At 38.0% G+C, this 25,456-nt stretch overlaps 1 protein-coding gene across 5 annotated transcripts in view; it reads left to right on the forward strand.

The window, feature by feature from the left end:
- Positions 1-25,456, forward strand: part of JPH1 (junctophilin 1) — an 85,567-nt gene that overhangs the window by 47,980 nt on the left and 12,131 nt on the right. For all 5 annotated transcript variants that reach the window (XM_054060140.1, XM_054060137.1, XM_054060139.1 and 2 more), the window contains exon 3: positions 5,729-5,847. In XM_054060140.1, the coding sequence (XP_053916115.1) occupies positions 5,729-5,847 (119 nt within the window). The remainder of the gene's footprint in view (positions 1-5,728; positions 5,848-25,456) is intronic.

Below are 25,456 nucleotides of genomic sequence, written 5' to 3' on the forward strand. Positions count from 1 at the left end.
AGTTTAAGGTTATATAGATCAGTGTGACAGCAATGTGTACATAACAGATCAGCTTATGCTTACTACATGAGACTTTACAGATAGTGTCAAGGTAGTCCCGTTCCTGAGTGAAGTCAGCTCATTAAGAAGAAGGGGCTGGTTGAAACTAAAATCTAGAAAAGCACAATGGAGATTTACCAAGTAAAACACTTTGAAGAGCTTTTTAATTCGGACTTCTTGATTGAGGACGTGTATCTCATTTGGTCAATTCAATCTGTAGCTTAGCAGCGCTTTAAATTTCTCACTAACATGAAGCTCTTGTATTATCTGTAAGTCAGTTAGAACCTGACTTTCTTGATGGTATTCAGTTACATGCCTGCACTTCTGAGGTTTATTAGAGCAATATGTTGCTGAGAGTGATATGGCCAGGAGTTCTGAGGTAGCTGTACATAGTTGTGCAAGTATGTTATTTTCAATCCTACCATAGCTGAATATTGGGTTTCACCCAGTGTTATCACTGAAAGATGCTGAAGAGGACAACTAGCACACTTGGTAAATGCCAGTCTCTCACTTGCAGTGTTAAAAATACGTTGAAGCTAGATAATTATCTGGCATTTGTTACTGCTGTGTAATATCAGAAGAATATAGAAATAAAATGGAGACAAGGAGAAAATTAAACTACCAAAGAATCATTCTGCTACGTTTTCCTGTTCCTCTCCAGCTCCTCTTTTCCTGGAAATACTATTGATCTCTGTAGCAATTTTATCAGAGCTTGGTTTTGCAGAATTGATCATCCAATAGATAGAAAGAAATGTAAAAAGGTTGGAAACTTTTATACTGGAAAAAAGACAGCAAAATATTGCTTGCTTTCTAGAAAAATTACTGAGTTTTAGAATTTAGGAAGATGGGATTGTTATTTAGGGAATTCCAGTTTCAAAAAGGATGCTATGGGCTGTACTCCACAATATGTAATGTTACTCAGACAAATGCAACAGCTGTCATTAAATAAATATATCTCTGAGAACTTCATGTAGGTTTAGCCTTTAGTGATTTTTTTTTACTATATGGAAATCTGTTAATAAATAGCATTATTTATTAATTTAGGATAATTTGTTAGAAAAATAATTGTGTTTCATATATTTGATGAACAGAAAACAGAGGAAATTATTTGTATCGTTTTAAGAACTAGGAAGCAAGCTCCTGGAAAGCTCTATGCTGGAATCTCTGTGTTTAATAAAAACTGAAAAGTGAAACAAAGTAAACATATGTTGCTTACATTTTTAGTTGACTCTGCAGGATGCAGCATTACAGGTGTGTTGAAGGATACCACGGAAATATTAAATAATCTGGAGTTCTAAATGGGGGTTAAATTTAGATAAACATTATGTAATGCTTTCCAGATACGTGGACATTATATGTAAGCATTGTTGCTGCAGAATACTAGATAATGTTTAAGCTCTTCAGCCATCAGTATTCCTCCTTCAGGCCTCTTTTCAGACCTAAGTAGATAGAAATCTGATTGTAATACTGCTGGAAGAGGAGAGTGCTTGTAAGAAGCCCCTAGCTCTGTGTTCGTAATCTCTTGAGTGTAGTTATGATGGTATAAGTTTCCCTACCCCATGAAACAGAAGAAAGAGGTATCAGTAGTGTTATCAGTTGTCCCACATTCTTGAAAGCTTAGGCTTCTTTGAAAATCAGATCTTGATGTGAGTCCAAATAGAATTTCTAGCAATAGCAAAGTTACTCACTTAGGCATTGGTCCTCCATCCCTCACTCTCTGACAACAGAGATTGGTTGATTCAGGTACTCCACCTGCAATCTGTTGTTACCAATGCTCTGTGTGAACTGTAGCTGTGAGTTCCTTTTTAATGTAACTACGGTTTGATTCCTGCCACAAATACAACTCAGTTTTGTCCCTGTCCTGTGATGTATTTACCACCACTGTGGACTGCTTAGTTATGGTAGATTATTCCTTTATTATTTATATATATAATTTATATTAATTATATATACAATTTTTTTTAAAGAAATACATTTTATATTGGTTTGAAATCTGCCACATATGTTTGAGACATGGAATATTACTGATAGGATGATACTTTCAAGTAGATAACATAGGGTAAAACGCATGGTAGTTCAAAAGTTAGTGATGTGTATTATCTGTTACAGTTGCTGATAATGATTTTTGCAAAGGACTGCCTGTTTACCTAAAAGAAAAATAATTAAGGGTCCCGTGCTGTGGGTTAGAACGTGAATGCAGCATTGCAAAGCAAGTCTCTCGTTATTTCCTCGTCCTGTTTTGCAGTCTATGGACTGCTGCCTACTTCTCTGCATAGTTTCTGTTTTGTTGCTGAAACTTGAGATTGACCCTACCTGGAGGATGTGTGGAACAGCATGCAAAGCATACTGCAGTCTTTTTCTTGGCTGGGGGAGAGAAAAGGAGACTTTTTTTTGAGCTTTCTCTTTGAAAAGTTCTCATAAAGATTTATTGTCACAGTGGGAAGAGGTAGAGCTCTGTGTGAGAAAAAGCAATCATCAGGTAGATGGTGGTCATACAGATGTGGGTCACTTTGATTTGGTATATCATATCTATTAATAATTACTGATAACAAGCAAAACTTCAGGACTGATAAAATTACTCCAGAAACAAAAGCTAAAGAAGGCCTTCCCAAACTGTATAAGGCGTCAATGGAGCAAATGGATTCCGTTTCAGTGGGCTACCCTCCTTTGATAGCTCTCCCTTATAAATGTTGTCACTCAAAATTAATATATTTCTCCATGGTGTCTGATAATAACACTCTGATGCAGAGCAGGGGCAGGTGGCAGTCAGTGCAAGGCAGAACAAAGCAATTACAAACAAAATGCAGTCCCAAGCAGCAGTAACTGTAAGTAAGTAATTTGGAAAAAAACCCAAAACAAAACAGGAAGATACATAGCGACTGAAAAATTGTTAGAGTCTGACACTTAGTAAGTAGTGTGCAGGAGGTGAAAAAATGTCTGACTGTATGGCTGCAAATTGACATAATAAATAAATAAATAAATATACATTGCTGAAGTTAGCCAGTAAAGCGTCTAAAGTAAAGTAAAGTAAAGCATCATGGTAATAAATGGCAAATAATGCAAATAGTGAAGAGCCAGTGTTTACAGGTGAAGCATAATGCTTCTGTTCTGTACAGAAGCAGCGGCTCTGCTGATTTCTCCTATTCTTTTCACATTTGCCATATGTCATCAATGATGCTTGCTGAAGAGGCCATCAGGGAAATGTCTCAGCACAGCCACGTGCACACGTTTCTGGCTGGCCGAAGGTCTGCTCAGGAGCATAGACAGTGGTCTTGTACCTTACTCTCCTGTGCCTCTTTAGTCACTGTTGCTGCACTATCTCTCAGCAACTCTACAGCACTGAGGCTCTGCTTAAGTATGTCACTGAGACATGCCTTGGCAGCGTTCAGAGTCGCTCCTGTTCTGGTCTGCTGGAAGAGTGTGAGCACAAAAGGGGCAGAATAGCAGGCAATGCGAGTTGAAAAAAAAAGGTGTGAGATAAGACAGCCAAGGAAAGTGGCGTTCATTTACCTTCTGTTCTATTGACTTATTCCTGAAGTGACTTGCTTCTGCCCAACTTCACGTGACAAAGTTTCACTAGCATATTACTCATGTCATCACTTAATCCCTTCAGTGCTTTGCTACAGTATGTTTGGACAGAATGTGTGATTTGCGTCTTTGGTGTAATGGTAGGGAAGATTCACAGGTATCGATAAATAACTGTACTCTCCTGGCAATGTTTTCCTTATGCTAGTCATTTAGGTATATTAGCTTTTAAAATGTCTATTGTAGCAGTGGCAATAGCATTAGATTATTTTTATATGAGAATAGTCTGGTTGTTCTATCATCACAGAAGGATGATGAGTGTCTAGTTTATGTGTGTGCAGACTGTGTTATTGTCTCGCAAAACAGTGTCCCAATGCTAGGATTGCTTAATTAAGTTTATGCTACATAGGCATAATTATCCGGGAGCTAAGAATAGCTCATCTAATTGAAAATAATGATTCTAGAGAAAGAACGGGTTTGATTCCTGATACTAAGCAGGCACATAATCGTACAACCATTCATGAACTGCACGGAACACATATGGGATTATACGATGTATTTGTTTTGATTAACAGTTTCTTTCCCCCATCCTGAGCACAAGTTGAAGGTGTTACTGCTTATTTGTTCATTATCTTTTTATCTCAGAGACCTAGAGGGACTCATGAGAAGACAGCCTGAGCTGATATTTATGCAGTAAATCATGACAAGCTAAGCTTTGAAATAACATTCAACGTTTATCCCCGCACGCATTTTAGGGAGTCTGTAACTTAAATAAATCTTCTCCATGCACCACAAATGAAACTGTCTATGTGGGTTTTTTGATGTCTGTGTTTATACTAGTACCCTATGGGATTAAACTTCCTTTTAGATATGCAAAGTCTGCCATACTGTTAATCTCTTGGTGCTCATACTTGTTACTGCTAACATTTAATTCTTGCCTTGTCTAAAACACATGGAACTCTTTCTTATTCCTTGAAAATAAAACTGAATATTTACAGCAAAGTTGTTAAAAGTTTTATTTGCTTGCTGTTGATTAGTATCACCGGGCACATGGGATAGAAGTTGCTGTTGTGCTCTTAACTGATTTTTTCCTACTTGTCAGTTTTCTACTAGAATGCTATGAGAAAATTTCCGAGATCATAAAATTTAATATATCTGGTTTAGAAATACTATTAATATCTCTAGAGGCTAAAAAAAACCACTGCTATTCTACCATGTTTAGCTTCCCCTCCATTCTATTGAACCATTGCTAGGCTGTGTGCTAATGCTGTAGAGGCACAGAGAGATCACTGCCATCAGGAATTTTTAAACAGATGACTTTAAAAAAACAGTGATGCAATCTTGCAGTAACACAAGTATCAATTTACACAATCTGGAATCAGAGGCATTTGCACAAGCTGTTCTTGAGGCTTTTTAAGAAGCAGCAGAAGGAAAAAAGTGGACGCAAAGGGCAGATTACTTTACGAAAGTATTCCAGACTGTTGACTTGACTTCGGAAAAGTTACCTTGTTTTTTGGATTTGAAATTCAATGAGTTACAGGAATTTAAAACTGTTAAGTCTCCATTTATACAAATGCCTATTGAAGCCTCTGACACATTTTCCATCACATTCCATTCCAGTATGGTCTGATTGTGGAAAACATTTCTCAGGTTTTTGGGCCAAAATACATGAGTTTTGCCCTTCAAAAAATTTTTACATGGCACCCAGCGTTTAGCATTTACTTTGAAATGTTGTAAAGGTAATAGCATTCCACAATCCCTTTGAACACTGTGTATCCTGGTCTCACAAACCCCTCTTTAGAAGTCAGTGTGATGGTCCATTCTGACCTTCTATACTCTTCTGTACACATTCTGATAGTGTGTATTAAAATCATAATCCGAGGTTTCGATCACATACTGTTTTTTTCTATTTAGAAATTTTAACTATAAGCTTGGGCTGTAAATTGTATACCTATAAGGATGAGCAGGACTGAAGAACTGAGAAGAGTAATATGTTGATTCTGAAATACTTCGACTGATTTGCAGTTACTCACAGCAAGCGAGCATAAGAGTGCATTATACAGTATAATGTATGGTAGGTGAGGACAGTAGTCTTTGCTCTCACATTATTGATGCAACTCATAAAAGACTCCTCTGCATATAAACTGTTTTCTGCTCTGTACAGAACTGCACATGCAAGAGCTAAAGCTGATGCTGCGGATCAGGCTGCTCAGGCTGCTCGCCAGGAATGTGATATTGCAAGAGCAGTTGCCAGAGAACTTTCACCAAATTTCTACCAACCAGGTAATTATAAATTGGGGCTTTTGTGGCTAGGTTTTGGATTTTTTTTTTCTTGCAGTAAAAGGATTCTGTGTTAAGTTTAAAAGTTTATTTCATTTTTAATTTCTCATTTATACAAAAACAATAGTCATGTAAGTAATGAAGAGTGTACATTGCTCAAGGAGATTTTGTGTGCATTTTTTAATCATTTAATGACTATTGCTTTGTATAAAAACAGTTGAGTGTTAAGAAGTCAGTATCAAGCATACAACGTTGCGTCAAATTAATAACTTCATCAGGACAGTGTCAAAGATATACTTCAGAGAACTTAAATCAGCAGACATTTGGGTTATTTCTATAGTGTGCTTATTAGGGGAAAGATTCTTAGCTTTTTTGCTCACCAGGGGCATTCTTAATGATCTTGGTTAGCTAAGGCCTGAGTTCTGGAAAATGCTTTACTATTACACATACATAACCTATGTGGACATCTTCCTCTGTTATGCCTGTGCTGGTCTGCGGAGCATTAGATCCGTGCTCAAGATATAATAGAATTAAGTCTGTGCCACTTATATCAACATTGCAACCCATTTTCATCCGTTGAGTGGTTTGGAAATTTGCTTTAAAAAAGAAGCAAAGTGTTTTTTGCTTTGTTTTTCTGATGTATTCCCATGAGGTTAGTATTTTTGTGTACTGCTCTTTAGCTTAAGATTGGATAGATAAAATGGATTGCTTTTGCTAGTTTAATGTATTTTCATGAATCTGTCCTTTCTTTCACCTGTCAAATGAGTTGAATCATACCTTGTTATTACTTTTCAAGGACTTGCCTGCACTGATATGCTAGTAAGATTAAAGCTCTGAGATTCATTTTCGCTTACCTTCATCTTCTGCACATCCTTGTTTCAGCCACAAACCCTTTTATCCTTAAATGTACTCGTATGGTGGATGTAGGCTAATGTCATGACCCACAAAATCAAAGAACAACATGCTTCAATATTTTATAACAACCCACTGATTTCCTACAGTTTTTAGTATAAATGAATATTATCTAACTTGTTACTAAATCATTACTGTCAGCCGGCTTCAAGAATGTGTTTTGTTCTTTATTTCTAAGTATTTAGTTGTAGAGAGCAATCTATATATTTGGGGGTTGGAAGGGTTGAGGCACTCTTTTTTATTTGTTCAGCGCCTAAGTCAAGGGCTGGTCGCCTCATGCAAAGTAGAATTTCCATTCACCTTACCAGTTTTGCAAACTTTCTTTGTGCCCATCCTGTTTTAAATTCATCTTTCTTGAACGTCCAGAACTATAGGTGAAGCTCAACAGAACTATTTTCAGTAGTAAGACTTCACTAGATTTAAAGTTGTATCAATATGTACCTTTCATTGTTGGAAATTACCTCAATACAGCCTCTCCTGTGGGCTTACATTAGTGGCCCATACTTACTTCTGTGATATTCAAGTCTTTTTTCTTTATTTCATTCTTCCATCGACCGATGAAGTCCCGATTTCTAGCAGCAGTTAATCTTATCAGTCATAAGTTAAGAAGTTGTAAGCTCGGCCATGCAAAGAACTATTAACAAGGATGCTGCCAAAGGAAAGTTGATAGAGAGTAGAACTAAGAGGGAATTAAAGCATTTGGAATGAAAGTATCTCAAAGCTGCCAAACCCTTGAAATAAAGAAATGGTTATAGAGTACTGGAGAGAAAATGGAAAGATCTGATGGTGTGAAATTTGACACCAAGAAATCCCACAGATCAAGAATTTGTTAGGTGTCTTTTTTTACTTCCAGCCACAGGATATGAAGTCGCATTGCTGACAAATTGGCTGAGATTTGCGGAGAGAGGGTGCAGGATTCTTATTTTCCTTTCCTTTAAAACTTCTATTCCAATTACAGAAGGGAATGATTTGTGGAAATGTCTGTCCATTAGCTAGCTACATATCAAAAGATAAATACCTTTTTTGGATTATAAATTTTACTGTTTTCAAGGTGGCCAAATACAGCATATTTGTACACATTTGAAAAAAAAATTGATATTCCTATTGCTTAAATAACCTTAAGATGACAAGATATTAACTAAATTCCAGTTATCCCAAATTAGCCGCTAAAACCCACCAGATCCATACATAATTCTGAGATCCATCCCAATATCATCATGTCAAGCATACTTTTTGTCCTCAGTGTGCATGATGTCTTTTTTCACATACATTCTTTCTGGTACCAGTTAATCCTAGGAGTGACCTGTACACATACTAGCTTAATTATATATTTCCCAAGTGTCATACTATGAATAATTGGACCACATTAGCATTAGCTTCTTTCGTTTATGTTACGAATATTTTTAAATATTTACATTCACTCACACAAATGGCAGTAAATATCTGCTTTTCATTTTTCATATATTTGAATGAAAAGAAGGTACCTGTTACGGCTTCCTAATAGCAACTTCTCAGTTTTCCTCTGTTGCTTGAGCTTTTTATTTTTGCAGTACCTTTATAAGTTTCTGTTAGTGCTATAGAAGGTAATGAAAATTATTGTATCTCAGTCTCTGGAACTATAGTTAGAAGAAAGCTTTCCATTGTGCTAAATTATCTTGAAAATAAGTTATTGTGGGAAAGTGTAATTTTTCTGTTATTGTTTGAACTGCTTAGTACGGTAGGGAAGCATGCTGTCAGTAATGAATCAATGTATGTAGTATATCAACAAGTCTCTTGAAAGAGGGAAGAAATGTGAAATTCAAATACCTCTCCGGTAACAAGTTAAGCTTTTTTTTTTTCTGTCTTAATGAGTGATCTCTGCATTACCTGTGGCCTAAGTTCATTTAAATATTTGAAAATCTTTCAAGAGAGCCCTTATATTTCAGGGCATATTGAAAAGCAGCCTTCTGGGCCACATATCCTAGTATTACATGCAATTTATAATTACAGTGAATATTCATCACTCATTGTACCGTGACAGTTCATACTTCCCAATTACTTTCTCTCATGTTTAAATTTTATGCTCATTAATACACTCATCAGAAGCTGCCAGGAGATTTTAGCTTTGTAATGTAGTCTAAGAAGAGATTGAAAGGAGAACAAAGTGGTAGGAAGAAAGCAGCATTCAGCAGGTGAGAATAATAATGTCAGTTGGCATCATGAATATTGAGGTACCATAGAAATCTTGAGATTTAGCTTTCCCACTAATTGATTACCTTAATATTTGCATATAAGAAAAGCAAGTATGATTGAAAAGGTCTGTGTCACGGCGTAAGTACTTAAAAGGTTAGAGGGAGCTGTTTTCTCTAAGCCTGTTCTCACTAGCCTCAGGCAAGACCTTGCTTCTACTGTTGTAGCAAGCATTGACTAGTGATTATTAGAATGGTGTATCTTTGCTGATCCCTATCCAGAAGGCAGTACGTTTTGTGGATTTAACAAATGATGCAGTCTTTATAGAGGCCAGACTTTGCAGACCTTTTTATCATTAAATAAAACGAATTTTAAGAAATCCCATCTCTGACCTGTTTGTTTCCGGCAGGCATCACTAAACTTGTGGATGTGTCAAAACAGAGCATACCGAGGCAGGAAACAAATGAAACCTGAGACATATCCTCATTCAAGGGAGTCATCCGGGGACAGTTTGAAATTGTCTTTGCTTAGAAAAAAAACAGCAAGCACTGTTTCGCATCTCTTGTTAAGACCTAGAGAAGGGCAAATGACTAATGGGAGTGTTGTTTCAAAGGTGTTAAGAGAAAAGAAAAGCTTTTGTCAGCTAGTAAAAAGAGGAAACATTATTCTAGTCTTGCACAAGGTTAATGGATGCTTTGACTTACACATTCATTCTAAATTCCACAGGCCACCCCTAGGATATGGTCTTGTAAACATACTATCAGGAGGTAAGCTAAAGTATGAACTTGCACAGACTGGACAGCTAAGCCATAATTGTCTGTGTGCGTATATATCCTGCAGTGAATGGATACTGCCCTTTCATCCAGTTTGAATGACTAACATTTGATTAAATGAAAGAGGGATAAAACTACTTTGCTGCAGGGTAGGGGCAGTCTAGGCATTTTACTGTGGAGCAATTAAGGTATGGAAATTCAGATCTGAATTGGTTTATGGCAGATTATTTGTCAGGCCAACCAGCTGCCAGAGAAACATACATGGCTCACCAGAAAAATTCATCCAGCCTTTGACCTCCTAAACAAGGCATGAGAGAAGTCAAGGAGTCGTTTATCAATTAACAGTCTCTAAAGAGGTAGACAGCTTTTCTTTAGGTGGAAGATGTAAGCAAAGAACAAAGATTTTAAAAAAATAAGAATTTGTCAGGTTTTGCTGTATTTTTTCTTGTAGCGTTCGGTTGCTGTTACAGCATCAGTATTAACATGCTGAGCATGACTAGTTTCAGAAAGAAGCATTTTAAGCTTATGATAATGCATTTTCTAATGGGCTTTAAAGCCTTAAAGAGCAACTGTGGTTTACATTTTCTTTTGACCAGTGATGGATGTCTGTAGCCTTGGAATAAAACACATCCTTCCCATCTTCCTCATCTCTGCCATTTCCACCTCCTTCAGTTCACAAAATGCAAACTCCATATGGACAGGAAAGAGAGACTTCTGCCTGATGCTAATTAACTGGAATACAGTGGCTAAATGCATGTGGACCAGGCCAGATATTTTTATTTTAAAAGCCAATTGCAATGAGCATTTTGCCTGATTGGAGTTACAAACCATGCCATCAGTTTGTGCCTTAAAGCATATGGAAGCTCACTAGTTATCCTTAGTCATACAGGAGCCTGTTCTTTTTCTGAAATCGTTTGACATACGGCTTAATCATCCTCATATAACTGTTGTCGGGATTCTTGCTATGGCATTTTTTTCCACATCTTATTGCTTCCTTCCTCCTCCTTTGGAGAAGCCAGAGACTGTAGGAGAATCCTAAGGTACTTCTCTTGTATCTCTTCATCAAGAAAAGAAGGTACATTAAAAGCGATCATTTTCAAGCTTTATTCTTGTTCTCCCCTTTTTATAACTCTTATTATAACAGTCTTCCCAACTTGACTTCCAAATTTATCACCAGTCTAGCCAAACCCAGGGTACCGATGCCCCCCCCACCCTTCCACTTCTTTACTCTTGTCCAGTGTGAAACCCATCCAGCATTCTGTTAGTCTCCACTCTTCCTGCCCCACTGTCATACATGCTTGCTGGCTCAACCCACTCCCCAGTGTTCCCACATGCATGTAGGACAAGAGAGGATGCTTGGGAGAAGGCAAAGGAATGAGATGTAGAGGAGTAGCCTTAATTCTTCAGAATGCTTTCTCAATCTTTCCAAGGTACTTTTGAGTCACGTAATCAAATTATTTGCTTTGAAAAAAATGTATGTAATTAATTTTGAGCAAATTAACTTTTAAAACTAAAAACAGAAAATCAGTTTCCTGTAGAGAGATAAAGCTGTTACAATCACTGTAATTTTCACAAACTTCCTGTAAGTACTGAGGTAGTTAATTTGCATCTAGGTACAACTTGTGGTTGCCTAGTAAAGGCCATGGGATCTGACTACAAAGCTGGATAGATAGTCAGGCAACTATCCTGGACTAGCTTCAGGCCTGTCTTGGCTGTCTTGCTATCTTGAAGTAGCTTCTTGAATTCTAGCCTAGGTGTATTTATTTGAGCTGCCACCATGAGAATGTTATTACAGGTATAATCTGAGACAAAGAGGTCAGTGTTGCCATAGACTTTCAATTGCCTCCTCCTCCTGTTAAAAATTATTCATTTGCTTCCACAAAGAACCATTCTTTCTAGGACACAGAACATGCCCACTGTTGGCCTTTTCCAGTAAGTTTCTGTGTTAGCCTGCCACAGTGTCCATCAGCCAAGGACAAGATGAAGTAGGGTCTGTCACATGGGAGTATTATCGCAGTGTCAACATTTCCATTATAAATCCTATTTATAACTGCATCATAAATATTTATTCCATGTTGAAATTCAGCTAACAAGGACTGTACTGTGAAAACTTTCCTTACAGTGTTAATTTTCACAAGCATGGTGATTTATTTTGAAAGGATTTTATTATATCAGTGAAGGCTCAAAATATGTTGAAAAAGGTTAGGTTTCTTGTGGTATTTTTTTTGACACGTGATATGGGTTACATTAGCACATGTCTACAGCTGTGCTGGTTACAGTACCTGCTACTTGACCGTAAGCAGTGGAATTGCTCCCACTTACTGTGGGATTTTTGCTGTTGTTTTTATAGGAAATAAGGAACAGAGGGAAGAGTAGAACATTAGAGAAAAATGATCTTCACAGATGCATTCCACATTTGTCAAGGCCAGAGAAACAGATGGCTGATATACATGGCAATTTATTCCAAGAGAGTCTGCAAGACGTAAGGCTGACTTAGAAGTAGAGAGAACGCAGAGATAGATCTGAAAAAGAAAGATGTTATTCAGATTACAGACCTTAGTAACGTAGAGTAATATAGTACAGTTCGCTATGAAGTAGAAGATCCTGCTGAGAATTTGGAGGTGAAGACTTGTACCTTTTAGTCTTGTAAGTTATTCACTCAGATCATAATCTGAGCAGGATTCAACTCTAGAACTAAAACACAGCCAGCATGGAATTGGTAGTTGCTTTTTTTTGTATGCTAAGATTAAATATGACTGTAAAAAGAGAAGGTACAGGGACAAAGAACAGAGTAATTTGAGATTATCCTCCATGACAGTATAGTTAAAAAGTGAAATGTAAATGAGGGGGGAATAAAAGGATGAATCATGGAAGTTAGCAGAGGAAAAGAGGAGAATAGCCAACTGTGTCAAAAGAGATTGAGAGTTCTGAGTTCTGACTAAGAAATCAGTAGAGACTTCTTAGAAAGTATCAGATGAAGAGCAGAAGGTATTTTGTCAGAGGCAGTTGCCAAAATATGAAGAGTATGGGATAGATTTGGAGAAGAGGAGCAGTAAATGGATATTGCAAACTTCAAATTTAGACATGAAAACCTAGAGCACAGAGGTGAAGGGGCAAAATGGCACTGTGTCAGGTCAGAATGGTATGATGAGAGGTTTCTCTTAAAATACAAAAGATCAAGAACGCACAGTCCAACACAGAACAACAAGACTAGCTCAGGATCAAGAGTGGGAGGGGAGAGACAAAGAGGTGGTTATAGAGCACATTCTAACTTGTCACAGTGAGACAAGGTTCAACTCAGTCACTTCACTCAGTACGAGCAGACGCATCTTCAAATAACAGACATTTTCTTACCCTCTGTCAGAAAATATCGATGTGTGCCAACCCACAATACTTTCTCTGTGAAGCAGTTTTTAGCTAATAACGGCATCACTGTACTTGAGCACTCACCCAGTTCACCAGAGCTGGCTCCCTGTGATTTCTGCCTCTTCCCAAAGATCAGGTTGGTGCTCAGAGGAACACATTTTTTGTCAGTAGAAGATGTGAAAGCAAAAATAACATAGATCCTCAACAGCCGCTCAGAAAGTGATCTGTGGAATCGCTTTGAACGTTGGCATCATCATATGCAGCTGTGTGTCAGCTCAGAAGGGAACTATTTTGAAGGTGATCATAGTTGATTTTCTTAATTCGTTAAACAAAAAGAGTTACGGGCACAGTCTCTTTTTCCTGTGTGTGAGAGTGTGTCAGACCTCATCTGCTGGGAAAGAAGCCAGAATAGGATGGAAGTCTAAGTGGATCATATGCCCTAGTTTTACCAGAATTAACTTGATTCTTCTGTTTCTATAGTTCTGGCATTTCCAGTGCAGCAGTCAGTTCTGTTAGCCCACTTAAGACTCTGAAGCTTCTTAATTGATTCCATTGCTAGATATGAGTAATTAATTTTGCTAGAAGTGCAGTATAACTTGATGAATACTGTCATATTTTCATGGAATACTGTTTCTGAATATTGAAAAATACTTGATTAACTCTTCATCCTCCAAAACATTCATAAATGAATATATTTTAAAAATAGTATATTTTGGGTGCCTCTATTTTATGCCTGCTTTTGCATCTTTCAAGTTCGTAACTTAAAACTGTTTTTTCTCTAAACACAACAGGATAAAGGAAACTTCTACAAAAATGAAGCCTAGCATTATCATATCATGATGAATCCCTTTGAAATAGCTGGAGTTTAAGTAATGCAGATATAAATCTGTGACTAGATCCAGTGGAGTCTTAAACTGTCTAGTTATTTCCATGTTACTTTGCCTGTATAAATCATTCAAATGTAATTTTGATTGTTTGGTGACATACACATATTTCATATCTTCCCAGTATTGAGCCTTATTGGCAGATATTCCACAGGCACGAGAAGTGCTGACATCTAGAATCCTTGTTGCATATCCTAGGGTCTGCTGGGGTTTTTTTAGCACAAGAATTGAAAGGTATTCAGAGGAAAACCATGGAGGCACTTTTTTTTGTCAAATGAGGATTTTAAAAGAGCCAAAAGTTAGAGGACTTTGTCAAAAATATCACTCTATTATGAAATTCACTTAACAGCAAGACCATTGCATTGAAAAGCATCTGACACCGATGAATGATATTTTTCTCCTTCTCCCAAGATCTCTATATCATGTCATTTTGTGGTTGTTCTGAGTTGCTTGTGGAAGTGGTTGCTGTTTTAATCTGAAGCTGTTTGATCCAGCAAAGCAGCTGCTGTTTGTTCAGCAGAGCAACTACCATAATTTCAGTAATTTCTAATATCTATGTAAACCTGCGTATGCAGAGAGATGGACCAGGAGCTTTACGGTTAGTTTGTGTAAGAAATTTTCTTTAAAATTGTTCTCAATAAACGATATCAAATCCTGCAAAGACAGTCAAATGCATGGAAGAAAAACCTGTTGCTTCCTCGTGGCCCAAGAGGTAGTGTATCTAGTACAACTGGGACAGTTATTAGCAGTTTCTTACTAGGAACTGTGATGCTTATGTTGAAAGTTTTTGCATGGAATAGAAAGGCAAACCCATGAAAGTTGTGCAAGAGGAGAGAATATACTAAGAGAACAATGAACAATAAATATTAAGAGCCATGAGTATTCTATTTTTAATGTAAAGCATAACTGCCAAACTAATTTCAGGTTTGATCCTGAACATGAAATGTAGTATATTTTCCTGTTTAGCTAAAAGATGAAACATGACAGTTGTCTGTAACGTTTTCAAAAGGAGACTCAAACGTGTTGAGATTGGTTTCATGTCTAATTCCACTAGGAATACTGGAGGTTGTTGACAAGGAAAAAAAAGGGAAGTGAAAGATAGCAGGGAAAGAGAAGCCTAATAAAATGACAAATTTGGTAGTCATCTCCTCCAAATCTTCACTAATGACTAGCCAGATATCATGGGTGATATGTTGCATATTTCTGTAGTATGGTGAACAGCACATAATTTAAATCATCAAGTAATAGTGAAGTGGTATGTTGCAAACACAAGCCTGAACAGAGAAAAACTAAATCCTAGGTAGAATTCCACATATAGCTGCAAGTGACTACTACCATTTATAGCAGTGATCACTCACCAAATGAAAGCCTAGTTTATAGCATTATCAGATCTAGTATTTAAACTGAAGACAGTGACTTGCTTCTCAGAAGTGGTACAAGAAGTCCTTAAGGGCTGACAGATTCAGCCAGTTGGAGATGAGACGTGAACCTGCTGTTCCTCCTGTTGAGGTCCATTGCCGAACTCCTGCGCAGGAAGATAGCCATGCACTTGAAATGTGATCCGGCAGGAGAAGCAGCTAATACTCTTCCAGGCTGTATATACAGAAGAAGCACGTCATGGAGAAGAAGGGCAATGGTCCCTTCTCTACATGGTCCCAGGGACACTGAATCTGAAATATTATGTACAGGTTTGGGCATCATCATATCAGAAAGATGTGGACATGATGAACGAAATGTAAGGAAGTCTGGATTCTACTGGGTAACGGCTATTATGCAACATTAACAGTCTCTTTATAGATATGAAATTAATCTTTTTAGAGAATATGCAGTTGTGATGAGAACAGAATTACAGCTTTTCACTTCTGCCCATCTGTCACAGTTTAGCTCCACCCGGCCAAATTTCAACAGCTAATACCGTGCAGTTTAGCCTCCAAAATCCTTTCCACACACACCCCCCCGCAGGGAAAGGGGAGAGGGAAATGACAGGAAAGAGACTTGAAGGTGGGAAACAAAAGCTTCAGCTTTAATGAAGTGATGGTGATGATAATAATAATAGTAATAATAACAACATATAAATATCTGAGATCGTGCCCCCAGGTCCTCGCTGGACGTCAGCCATCACAAAAGAGAGCGAGACCCTTGTGATCTCTCAGTTCTATTCCGAGTATGACATATATGGGATGGAATACTCTGTTGGTCAGTTTAAGGTCACCTGCCCTATTCAACCCTTCTTGCAGGTGCAGCTCCTTTTCCACTAGCTTGAGAATAGCCTTGGTTAAGTCTAAGCATTGGCCTTTTTAGATACCAGTGCCCTGTGTTATGACTTTAGAAAAGAACACTATCTCAAAAACATGCGTGTAGTTTTCAGAGAAGGAAGTTACTTACAGCAACTGGGTTAGTCACAATTTACCTCAAACGCAGACTCTGCTTTACCTCAAACTACACCATCCTTTATAAGAGATACCAAGGAGCTTAAAGAACTCTACTGCTGCGGTTAATGTTTGCTAGATTTTCCAGGATTCTTTTTGTAATTTTCAGAAAGATGTTCCTATGATGAGAGGTTTATGTACCGTTATTAATAATAGCAGTAAAACATTTACTGACACTAAGCTTCTATGTCCCTCATGGCTCGATGCAGCTCAGCTCGATGCTTCAGTAAAGTAGGCTTTAGATTTTCTGTGAAAAAGCTAAAAATTTACCTTCTCAGCTACCTCATATTAAGCAGCCTGCAGGCTCAGAAGCATTCAAGTGAATTATAGTACATATGTTATTTAGCCAGGAGCATTCATGTTAAATACAACACATGTATATTATCTAGCCTGGAAAAAAATGAAGGCTGCTCTATATACAGGAGCCATATGCAACACTATATAATTTTGTCAGATATTTTTTGAAGTTCTGTATATTCATCAACAGAAAATTAGGGTAAGTAAAGCAAACCGTGATTAAGGTTTCTAGTCATGAGCAATTTCAGTGTTTATAAGCTGATGCCCCAGTGAGGTGTCAGCAAGAGCTGCACAGCATTAAAGAGCTATCAGATAAATCTGTTACACTTTTCTAATGGCAATGAATCCAAAAGTCTAAATATCTGCACAGCATAATGTACTGCGCACATACAGTTATGAATTTTGTACCCTGTTTCACAAATATCACAGCTACTTTAGTCACCTAAAGCAGTCACAGAAATGGAGCAGAGATTGGATCTGCAGTCAGAATAAATACATTCTTCTTATTTAGTGCTGACTACAGGCAGTTTTTGAGATTCATTATGCTTTTCTGTTCTTTCCTGTCTTCACATCTTGCGGTGTGTATATGTCTGCTCTATAATGATGCATTTATAAACCTTTTAAGGAAGAAAAATGTTCCTTTTAGGGATTCTTCCATAATTATTTTTTAATTTTTTGTTGGAGAATACAAAAAATGGAAAATACAAAAATACTGTTTATGTATTATATTCAGGTATGTTAATGGTAGGACAACTCTTGTTAATTTCAGATTTGTAGGAACTGATAGGAAGGGAGAGAAGAGGCAATCTTGTGTTCCTACAGATAGGAATTGCCCTAACATTCCTGTTTTAGCACCCGTCTGCTAGACTCACAAGTTTATGATGTTGCATAAGATTTGGATCATTTGGTGGAAGTCCGTTTCCTTTTTTGTTGTCATTGCTGCTCTCAAGTTCATGTGCTTGAGTGTTTGTTTTAAAATTTTCAAGAAGTTTCTTGCAGCACTGTGAGATAATATACCATCTACAACAAGTATCTGTGTGAAATGCAGAGACTAGCAGTAAAGTAGGCAGATCACAGGCCACACAAACAGCTCTCTCATGCCGCATAAACATCAGAGCGAAGTAAACGTAGAGGCATAAGAACTTACTGTGGTTTTCAACAAAGTGTATATGTGACTAGTAAATAAGTAACTCAGCAGTCTTGATCTTTGTGTGGTGCACGACAGGAAGCATTTGATTTGGGTTTTGAGAAAATCCCATCATTTACATTGATTTCAAAACCAGGAAAATAAACTGCTGGCAGGTGTTTTAAAGATGGTAGTCTAGCAAAACTACTTGGAAGTTATACTGCAGAAAACTGTTTCCTGAGCAGAGATAAAGAAAGTAGTTGAGAGGGCAGCCTTGATACACAGGAATTTGTATGTTTGGGGTTATTCTGCATGAGACATTTAGTAAGCAATTTCTACCAGTGATTATCTGTTGTAGGTGCATGTCTTTACTTAGCAAGAAGGGGAGGTTGCATTTAGAACTGCATTAAAACCTTTTTGTATTCAATGGTGCTACCTTTTAAAGTTAGTCCAAGGTGGAATTGTATTTATCCTAACTTTTACATTACTGAATCATCATGTTGCTTTTCAGGTTGTGGCAGTAGTATAATATCACATTATGTGCTTTCTTTATGTAATATTTTTAGGTCATGTTGATAGTACATGGTTTGAAGGACAGCAGGCTACCAGATCAAATCACAACAGTTCCATAAAATAAATACCTCTAGGCATCATTCTCCATGAGGTTCATGAATCTAGTGAGGAACTGTTGGCACATGCTAGTTCACAATGTTGCCTCCAGTGCAGTAGGAGAAGACAGGCTACCAGGAATAGTGCTTAAGGAAACAGCAATGCTAACAACAGGTTGAAAAGCCCTAGAAGTCTAAGCTGGAGAAAATCTCGGTGAAGGGAAGGTGTTTTCAAGAGGGGGGGTGGGATGAGGAGGAAATGAGGATTTGGTAGTAAGAGAGAATTAAGAAAAATTACAAAGCATCCCAAAGGATAAACATATTTTTGGATTATGCAAAGCATGCAGTCATCTCCCTCTTCTTTGCCTTGTAGTTTGTTTTCCTAGGCAGCCATGGTACTTCCATGCTAATGGTAATAAGTCCAGGAGAAAAAAAAACCTATTGTAAGGCAGCCAGATGGAATTTAAATATTGATCCAAGCAAGATTTTTTTATTTGTCCCTTGCTAGAGAAGCTGCTTGCTAGCATTTTAAATGTTGATCATACCTCACCAAAATGCCATTGCTATCGGAGGCTGAAGGCTGAAGCAGGCGTCCAGATTTGGGTTTCCTTTAAATCTCACTAGACAGTGTCAACAGTCCCTTCCATTTCAGTTCCTGTTCGTCTTTTGCAGCATGCTTTATTCTTAAACTTTAGGAAGTGTGAGTGTTTTCACTAAAGTATTCTCAAGTATGGTTAAGCAGAGCCATTATTCCAGTTGGCATAACCAACTTTAGAGGTAGCCAGAATAGGGCTACAGGGTCTACATATGTCATTTTGAATTAAGGAACTATTAAATAACATATTTATGTGTCACTAGGAGTAAAGCATTTCTTTCTAGGGAAATCCCACCTCCAACTTGGCAATCAAGTCAAGTGCCCTTTTACTGTTTGGAGGCCAGAAATCTTACATACTTTGCTTTGCATTGACCCAGCCATAAAGCAGTTGTACCGTTCCATGTCCTATTGCTGGGCCACTATCTCCACCAGAAGGATACTGCAGACATCTGGGGTGATAAGCTCTTAAACTACCATATATAAGTCAGGCAGAAATGATGACTCAGAGCCCTATGCCACTTTAAGCACCTTGCCTTATATCCATCAATTTTCCTATGGCTATAATCCTCACCCCTTAATTTCCAGCCCCATTTAGTCCCCATTGATGGCTGCCAAATGTTAACCATAACCGTATCTCTGCTCTGCTGAGTTCTTCAACATATGTTACACATGCATTGCACAGTGCTCCATACTTCCGAGCTGCATTCAAGACAGCAGCCTAGCAGTTAAAACCTTTTTTTTCCTGTTACCAGTATAACCTTCAGAAAAATAAGAATAAAACCAAGGAAGTACTAATGACATTAATTATAGTTCTTCCCACACACACAATGAAGCAATAATAAAAAACCTTGTCTTTCTAAAATTTACTGAATATAGTTATTTGCAGTTTCATAATGACTCATTGAATCTCTTCTTTTAGTAGACTGATAAATGATTATTTTTATTTCCTTCACCTACTGTAACTGTCCTGAAATCTGAGGAATTATTTTAAAATAGATGTCTTCTCCTGCAAAATCCTAACATAAGAGCGTGTTGGATGCTTGCAGGAAATAAGATCCAATAGTAGTTGATCCTTTAATGGGTCACTGAGCTTTCCAAGTTTTATTAATGTTCATCAGAGTAGCATATAAAACTTCCATGAGAGCATAGATATTGTTGACAACAGTGATACTTTAGAAGACCATCGATCACATCAGAAGATAAAAACCCAGATAGTTTCACCAGCTTATTTCTTGTACAGTATATAGCAGCCTGTAGAACCAACACCAAATTATATATTTTCCTTTTTTACTACAGTGCATTTAAACACAAAAGACTTAAGCTTTTGCTTCAACAATACCGTGCCCTGAATTTGGCCTAGAATATAATGTGCAGTAAGAAACTTACTCATTTAGAATTTCCTTCTCCCGATCTTTATTTCTGATTCAGCAGGCAGTTTCCAGCTTCTCCAGGAAGATGACATTTATGAATATATGTGACAAAGGTATGGCCAAAGTGCTGTGTTGTCTTTGATTAGTCAGAAGACTGGCACTCCATTCCTGGCTTTGACAAAGGCTTCCTGTAAAAATTTAGGCTATCACTTTACCAAAGATTTTGTAAAGCTTTGAGCATGGCAGTGCTTTATTGACAACCGATCACTGAAACCAGAGAAATTATTCAGATGAAGTTTGTGCTTTGGGTCATGATTTCCCTTCATTTTAGCTCCCCTGTTTATAAAATGTCTACTGGTATAACCTCTTTGCTGTCTTTTGTATTGCTCCTATAGGTCATGAACTTTTAAGAGCTGTAATTCTCTCTTTTTATAGAGATGTTCAGTTTCTCAGAACATTCCATCTTAAGTGAGATGCATCTGACACTATGAAAATGTTTCCTGTGGATACTGTTTGCTGAAATCAACAGAATTCTGTGTCTTAAGTACTTTTGGTTTAGACAAAACCTTTTAAAACTACGTCCACTGCATAACTCTTTTTCACATGTGGACCAAGATGTTACAACAAGGTCACATGGGAGTACATGGCAAGTTGCAAAAGAGTAGGGTGCAGTGGATGAGCTCTTAAAGAAAATAGTGCTGTACAGAACTAAAATGTGCTAGAACATAGTATACTTCAGTTTTCGTATTACAATTTTGAAATTCAGTGGTCTAGTATATTTTAGTTCTGTAATGTACTAACTACTCTGTTGTTTTGTAGTATTAAAAAACTACAGGAATGTTCTTGTATTACTTGGCAATGCAGCTGCTCTGCAGTCCTGACATAAAAAATCAGAATTTTTTATTTGGTTGATGAATTACTACAGAAGTCCTTTTTTCCAGTTAAAAGAAGTATTAGCTTAATAATTTTGAGAATATAGAAATTTTTACACTGAAATGAGGCAAAAGCTCATTAAATTGTGGAAATGATATTTATGGCAGATTACTCAATTATGCATAGTGACTGTGGAATTCAGAATTGATCCTTCAGGAATCACCAGCCCTACTTTAAGGAATCCTGCTGCCTTTGGCACTTCCTGAGCCCATGTTCATTCAGTCCCACCCTTTTCCCATATTCTGATCCTTTCTCTTTTGCAAACAGGTCAAAATAGGTGAAACTGGCTGGATTGAATAGGCAGGAGTGTGACCTGAAGCCTGTATATATAGATACATACCTGTGCCTTTTTCCTCACTATCCTAGGTACATTCTGCAATCCCTCTCAAGCTTCAGTTGTTATCATGAGCTGATAAGATACAAGGTCTCTTATTAGCCCTCTTGGGAAACGCTGACTGCTTTTACAGTGTTCTCCAAGATGATATTTTCAGACAGTGCTTGGGCCACAATCCTGAGACAGTCCCATGCTGCCAATATGTATACCTCACTAGGCTATGGGGCAAAGCATGCGGCTGTCACCTCTCTAAAAATGCTGTGGCAGAACCAGGGCACCCTTCTCTTCTCATTTACAGGGCTGGCCATCCTGTCACATCATTTACTGGAGCCCTTCCAGCAGGAAGGACATGTTACAGAAGAACTCAACGAGAAAATCTAGATTTGAAACAAATATGAGTGCGTCTGCAACCAAACCAAAGCTTCCCTCACCCCGCAGCCATCAACGAAATGCTGTTCAAGCAGAGTAGCAGACAGTATGAGACTGTGTGCACACATCGCACACATCCACATACTCTTTTGGCTTTCAGAGGCTATTCTCTCTCAAATACTGGCACTCACACTTCACTGGTGCCATCTAGATGCTGGCATCACAACAGCTGTGTGAGCCAAAACTGCCCCATGGCTAACCTTCAGCCAGTGAAGATGCATCAGTTTTGAACCAACTACAGCTGGCCAGCATGTCACCATAAGAAAACAAACATGTCTGTCCACAAGGAAAGCTTTACAAGGTTAGGAAACATTTTTCAGTTCTGCTTTCCAGACTAGGTTCTCCTTAGTCACTCAGACATGTCGTCTCTAGGAATAGATCTACTGATTGGTTGAACTGCAGAGTAGAACTCTTTGTTTATTTCCTAGACAGATAATCCCACCTTATCTTCTTCTCATCCTCAAATGCGACTCTTTTCCAGATCAGGTAACCGAGAAATCTTGTAGGATCAGATGTTAATGACTCTTGTTCCAAATTCTCTCGACCATGGTTCCTTTAAACTCACATTGTAGATTGCTCTTATCGAGAAGGACTCTGTTGGCCATGTCTGTAGTCTTAGATAATGCCTTAAACAGTGGGTACAAGGTAAGCCTTGGCAAGTGTTGTTAGTCCTCAGAAGGGAGAGAGAACTGTGCTCTTGCTGCTTGGAGCTGGTGGTTCAGACAGGTGCATAATCTTATTCTACTTAATACAGTGAACAGATGTAAAAAAAGTCCTTGGACAATCTCCAAAGCTAACTTGAGAACACAGCCAAGAATTTGAGTGTTGGAAAGACCTGCTTGGCAAGACTGGAGGCAAGGGATGTATCTGTAATAGCCATATGTGATGTGCGGGGAGGTGGGAGGGGTGACTGTTGTGTTATGTTAAGGCAATTGTTGAATGTCTGGTCAGACACCCTTGGATTTTACTTGGATGCGGAAGGCGACAGCCTTCCCTGCTGGGGCTCTGTCACTTAGCATCAAATATTGCCAAATGCCCAGTTAAAATATGGCATTGTTAGCCTATGGACAGTTAACTACTTTGGAGACCTTCAAAGATGGAATTTTTGTTTTGGTTTTTTAGTTTCCACTCTACCAGTGTGTTGTGGAAACACGGGCAGCTGAGATCTGGCTACCTTCTTGTTACAGGAACTCCACCACAGTTTCAAGGTCTCAGAAAAGTGAGAATCCCTCTGGCCAGCCTTGGAAGGCTTTTAGTTGATCACAGGAAACAATGGAGAGGGATGACATTTCTGAGGCCCAAATATGTTCATTATGAAAGTGTCTTCAGTCTGTCAAGTGCTGTCAGATAGTATGAGAAGTCATATCTTTACGTGTGTTGGGCAGTGGAGAGCTGTCATGGAAAGTGAATTTTCTAGATAGGTCAGGAGCAAAGCAGGTGCCATTTGAGCAGCATTGTAAGGCTAAAGAGAGCATATTCCATTTAGAATAGCAATTATAAGGAATGAGCTAAGGTAGATGTGGATGTGTCAATGATAAATAGTCATTGCAATTTGACAGCTCTGTGGCTTGAGCTTAAAGGTTAGGCAGAGCTCTTTTAGCTATCCTTTTCTGTATCCTATGTGAATAGAGAAGAAGACCAAGGTTTATAAATGTTGAAAATTTCAGTGCTATCTTATGCATCTCAGCAAAGACGGAAGGAAATCCCCTACATGATGGATAATTTTGTGCATGCTGATCATAACCATAACTTTATATATGGCAACTTTTAATTTGTGTCGTACTGCATTTGTCTTTTACCAGAAATATTATAAAAAGCTGTAAGAACCAGTCCTCTAGTCCTCTCTCCTTGTGCAGACTTAACTCCTCTAAGCTTCCTCCTCAAACTTCATTTGGGAACAAATCCCTGTTTATCTACGTCCAGCCTTCTCTCTCAACAACTCCTTATTTCCACTTCTGGAATTCAGAGATGCCAAAATCATTGTGGTGCTACTGCTTAAAAGAGATTGCATGCCAAGCAATTCTTCTCATCAATGCTTACTTACCAGATGACTCAGTAACTTCCAAATAATTCTTACTGCTCGCTCTTCCTTCCTTCCTCTCATCTCAGCACTATGTAGTGATGCATATGCTGCTGGCATCTGTGAAAAAACTGTATCTGCCTAACACAGTTAAGCCTCCTGTAAACTGAAAAGCAGAAAAATGTGTGCATACTTTCTTCTCTGGCCACAGAATTTCTCTATGACATAAAACACAGATCAGCCTCACTTACAGAAGATAAAAAAAAAAAAAAATCAAAGGAAAGCAGTTCTGCTAGCAAAGATAGAAGTGGAGAAACAGTTGCAATGTATTTGGCAGAAGCCATTATTGAATGCACAGAAAGATTCTTGCAGTTCTCTGTTAACAGAGTTCCCCCAGCTTCTGACTTCTTATAGCACCTGATCCTGGAATCTGGGATGTGGCCTTCAGGAAGGAAAATAAAAAAAACTGCCCACAATACTAACAGTATTACAGCAATTTTTGTTTCTTCAGCAGACTGTTTGCTCAAGTTTTAGCATTGAACTGTTAAATCAGACAAACAAAACCTGGAGCAAAGCATGTTGGCCAGCTTGTCTTTATGTAAACAGCAGCATAGAAATGCGCCTTGATTAGAAAGTCCTAGTGATGAACGTGTTCATGTGTGTTTAGCTAGGATTTGGGGAGAGATTATTCTTCATACTGGATACTCTGTAAGTATTTTCCTAGTGAATGTGAGAAAATTTGTCTTCCTAGCTTCTAAGCAGACTTGTGTTACTGACTAGAGTCGTTAACTTGTGTCTTCATATGGTAAGCAATTGGATAAGGAAGACAAAGCTAATGTGTGAGAATTCAGTGAACTTGTGTGTAAGACAAGTTCACATGGACACAAGGAAAATAAAGGGATTCAAGCGCTATTTCCCATAGGTTACAGGGCAGAAGAGGTGTTTCATTTTGATGATTGATTATTTCCGTGTCAAACAGATACCATCATCATGAGGTTAGAAGTTAAATAGATTAGGGTAATTAAGTAAAACATACCTCAAAACAAGAAAGGATGATAGATTTGTAATTTAAGTCACTCTTCAGTCCCTCAGACATGTCTTAGAGACAATTTATGTCCTATGGTCCTTTGCAAAGTGAAGACAAAGTGACTGAACCAGATTAGTAAGTAGTCAACAGTTCCCCAGAAGTACAGTAACTTCAACTACTGACCAATTTAGAGTAAGTCACTGTGGATGTCAGTGAATTTTTCATAACACCTGCCCCTGCCTACGTTTTAATGAGGCAGTCCAGTCTGACTTCCCAATGCAACAGCTTTACTGTGAAGTGTTATTTTTGTTTTAATCATAATATTTCTATTACACCATTT

Source organism: Cuculus canorus, chromosome 2, assembly GCF_017976375.1.
Source record: "Cuculus canorus isolate bCucCan1 chromosome 2, bCucCan1.pri, whole genome shotgun sequence".
Lineage (NCBI taxonomy): Eukaryota > Metazoa > Chordata > Aves > Cuculiformes > Cuculidae > Cuculus > Cuculus canorus.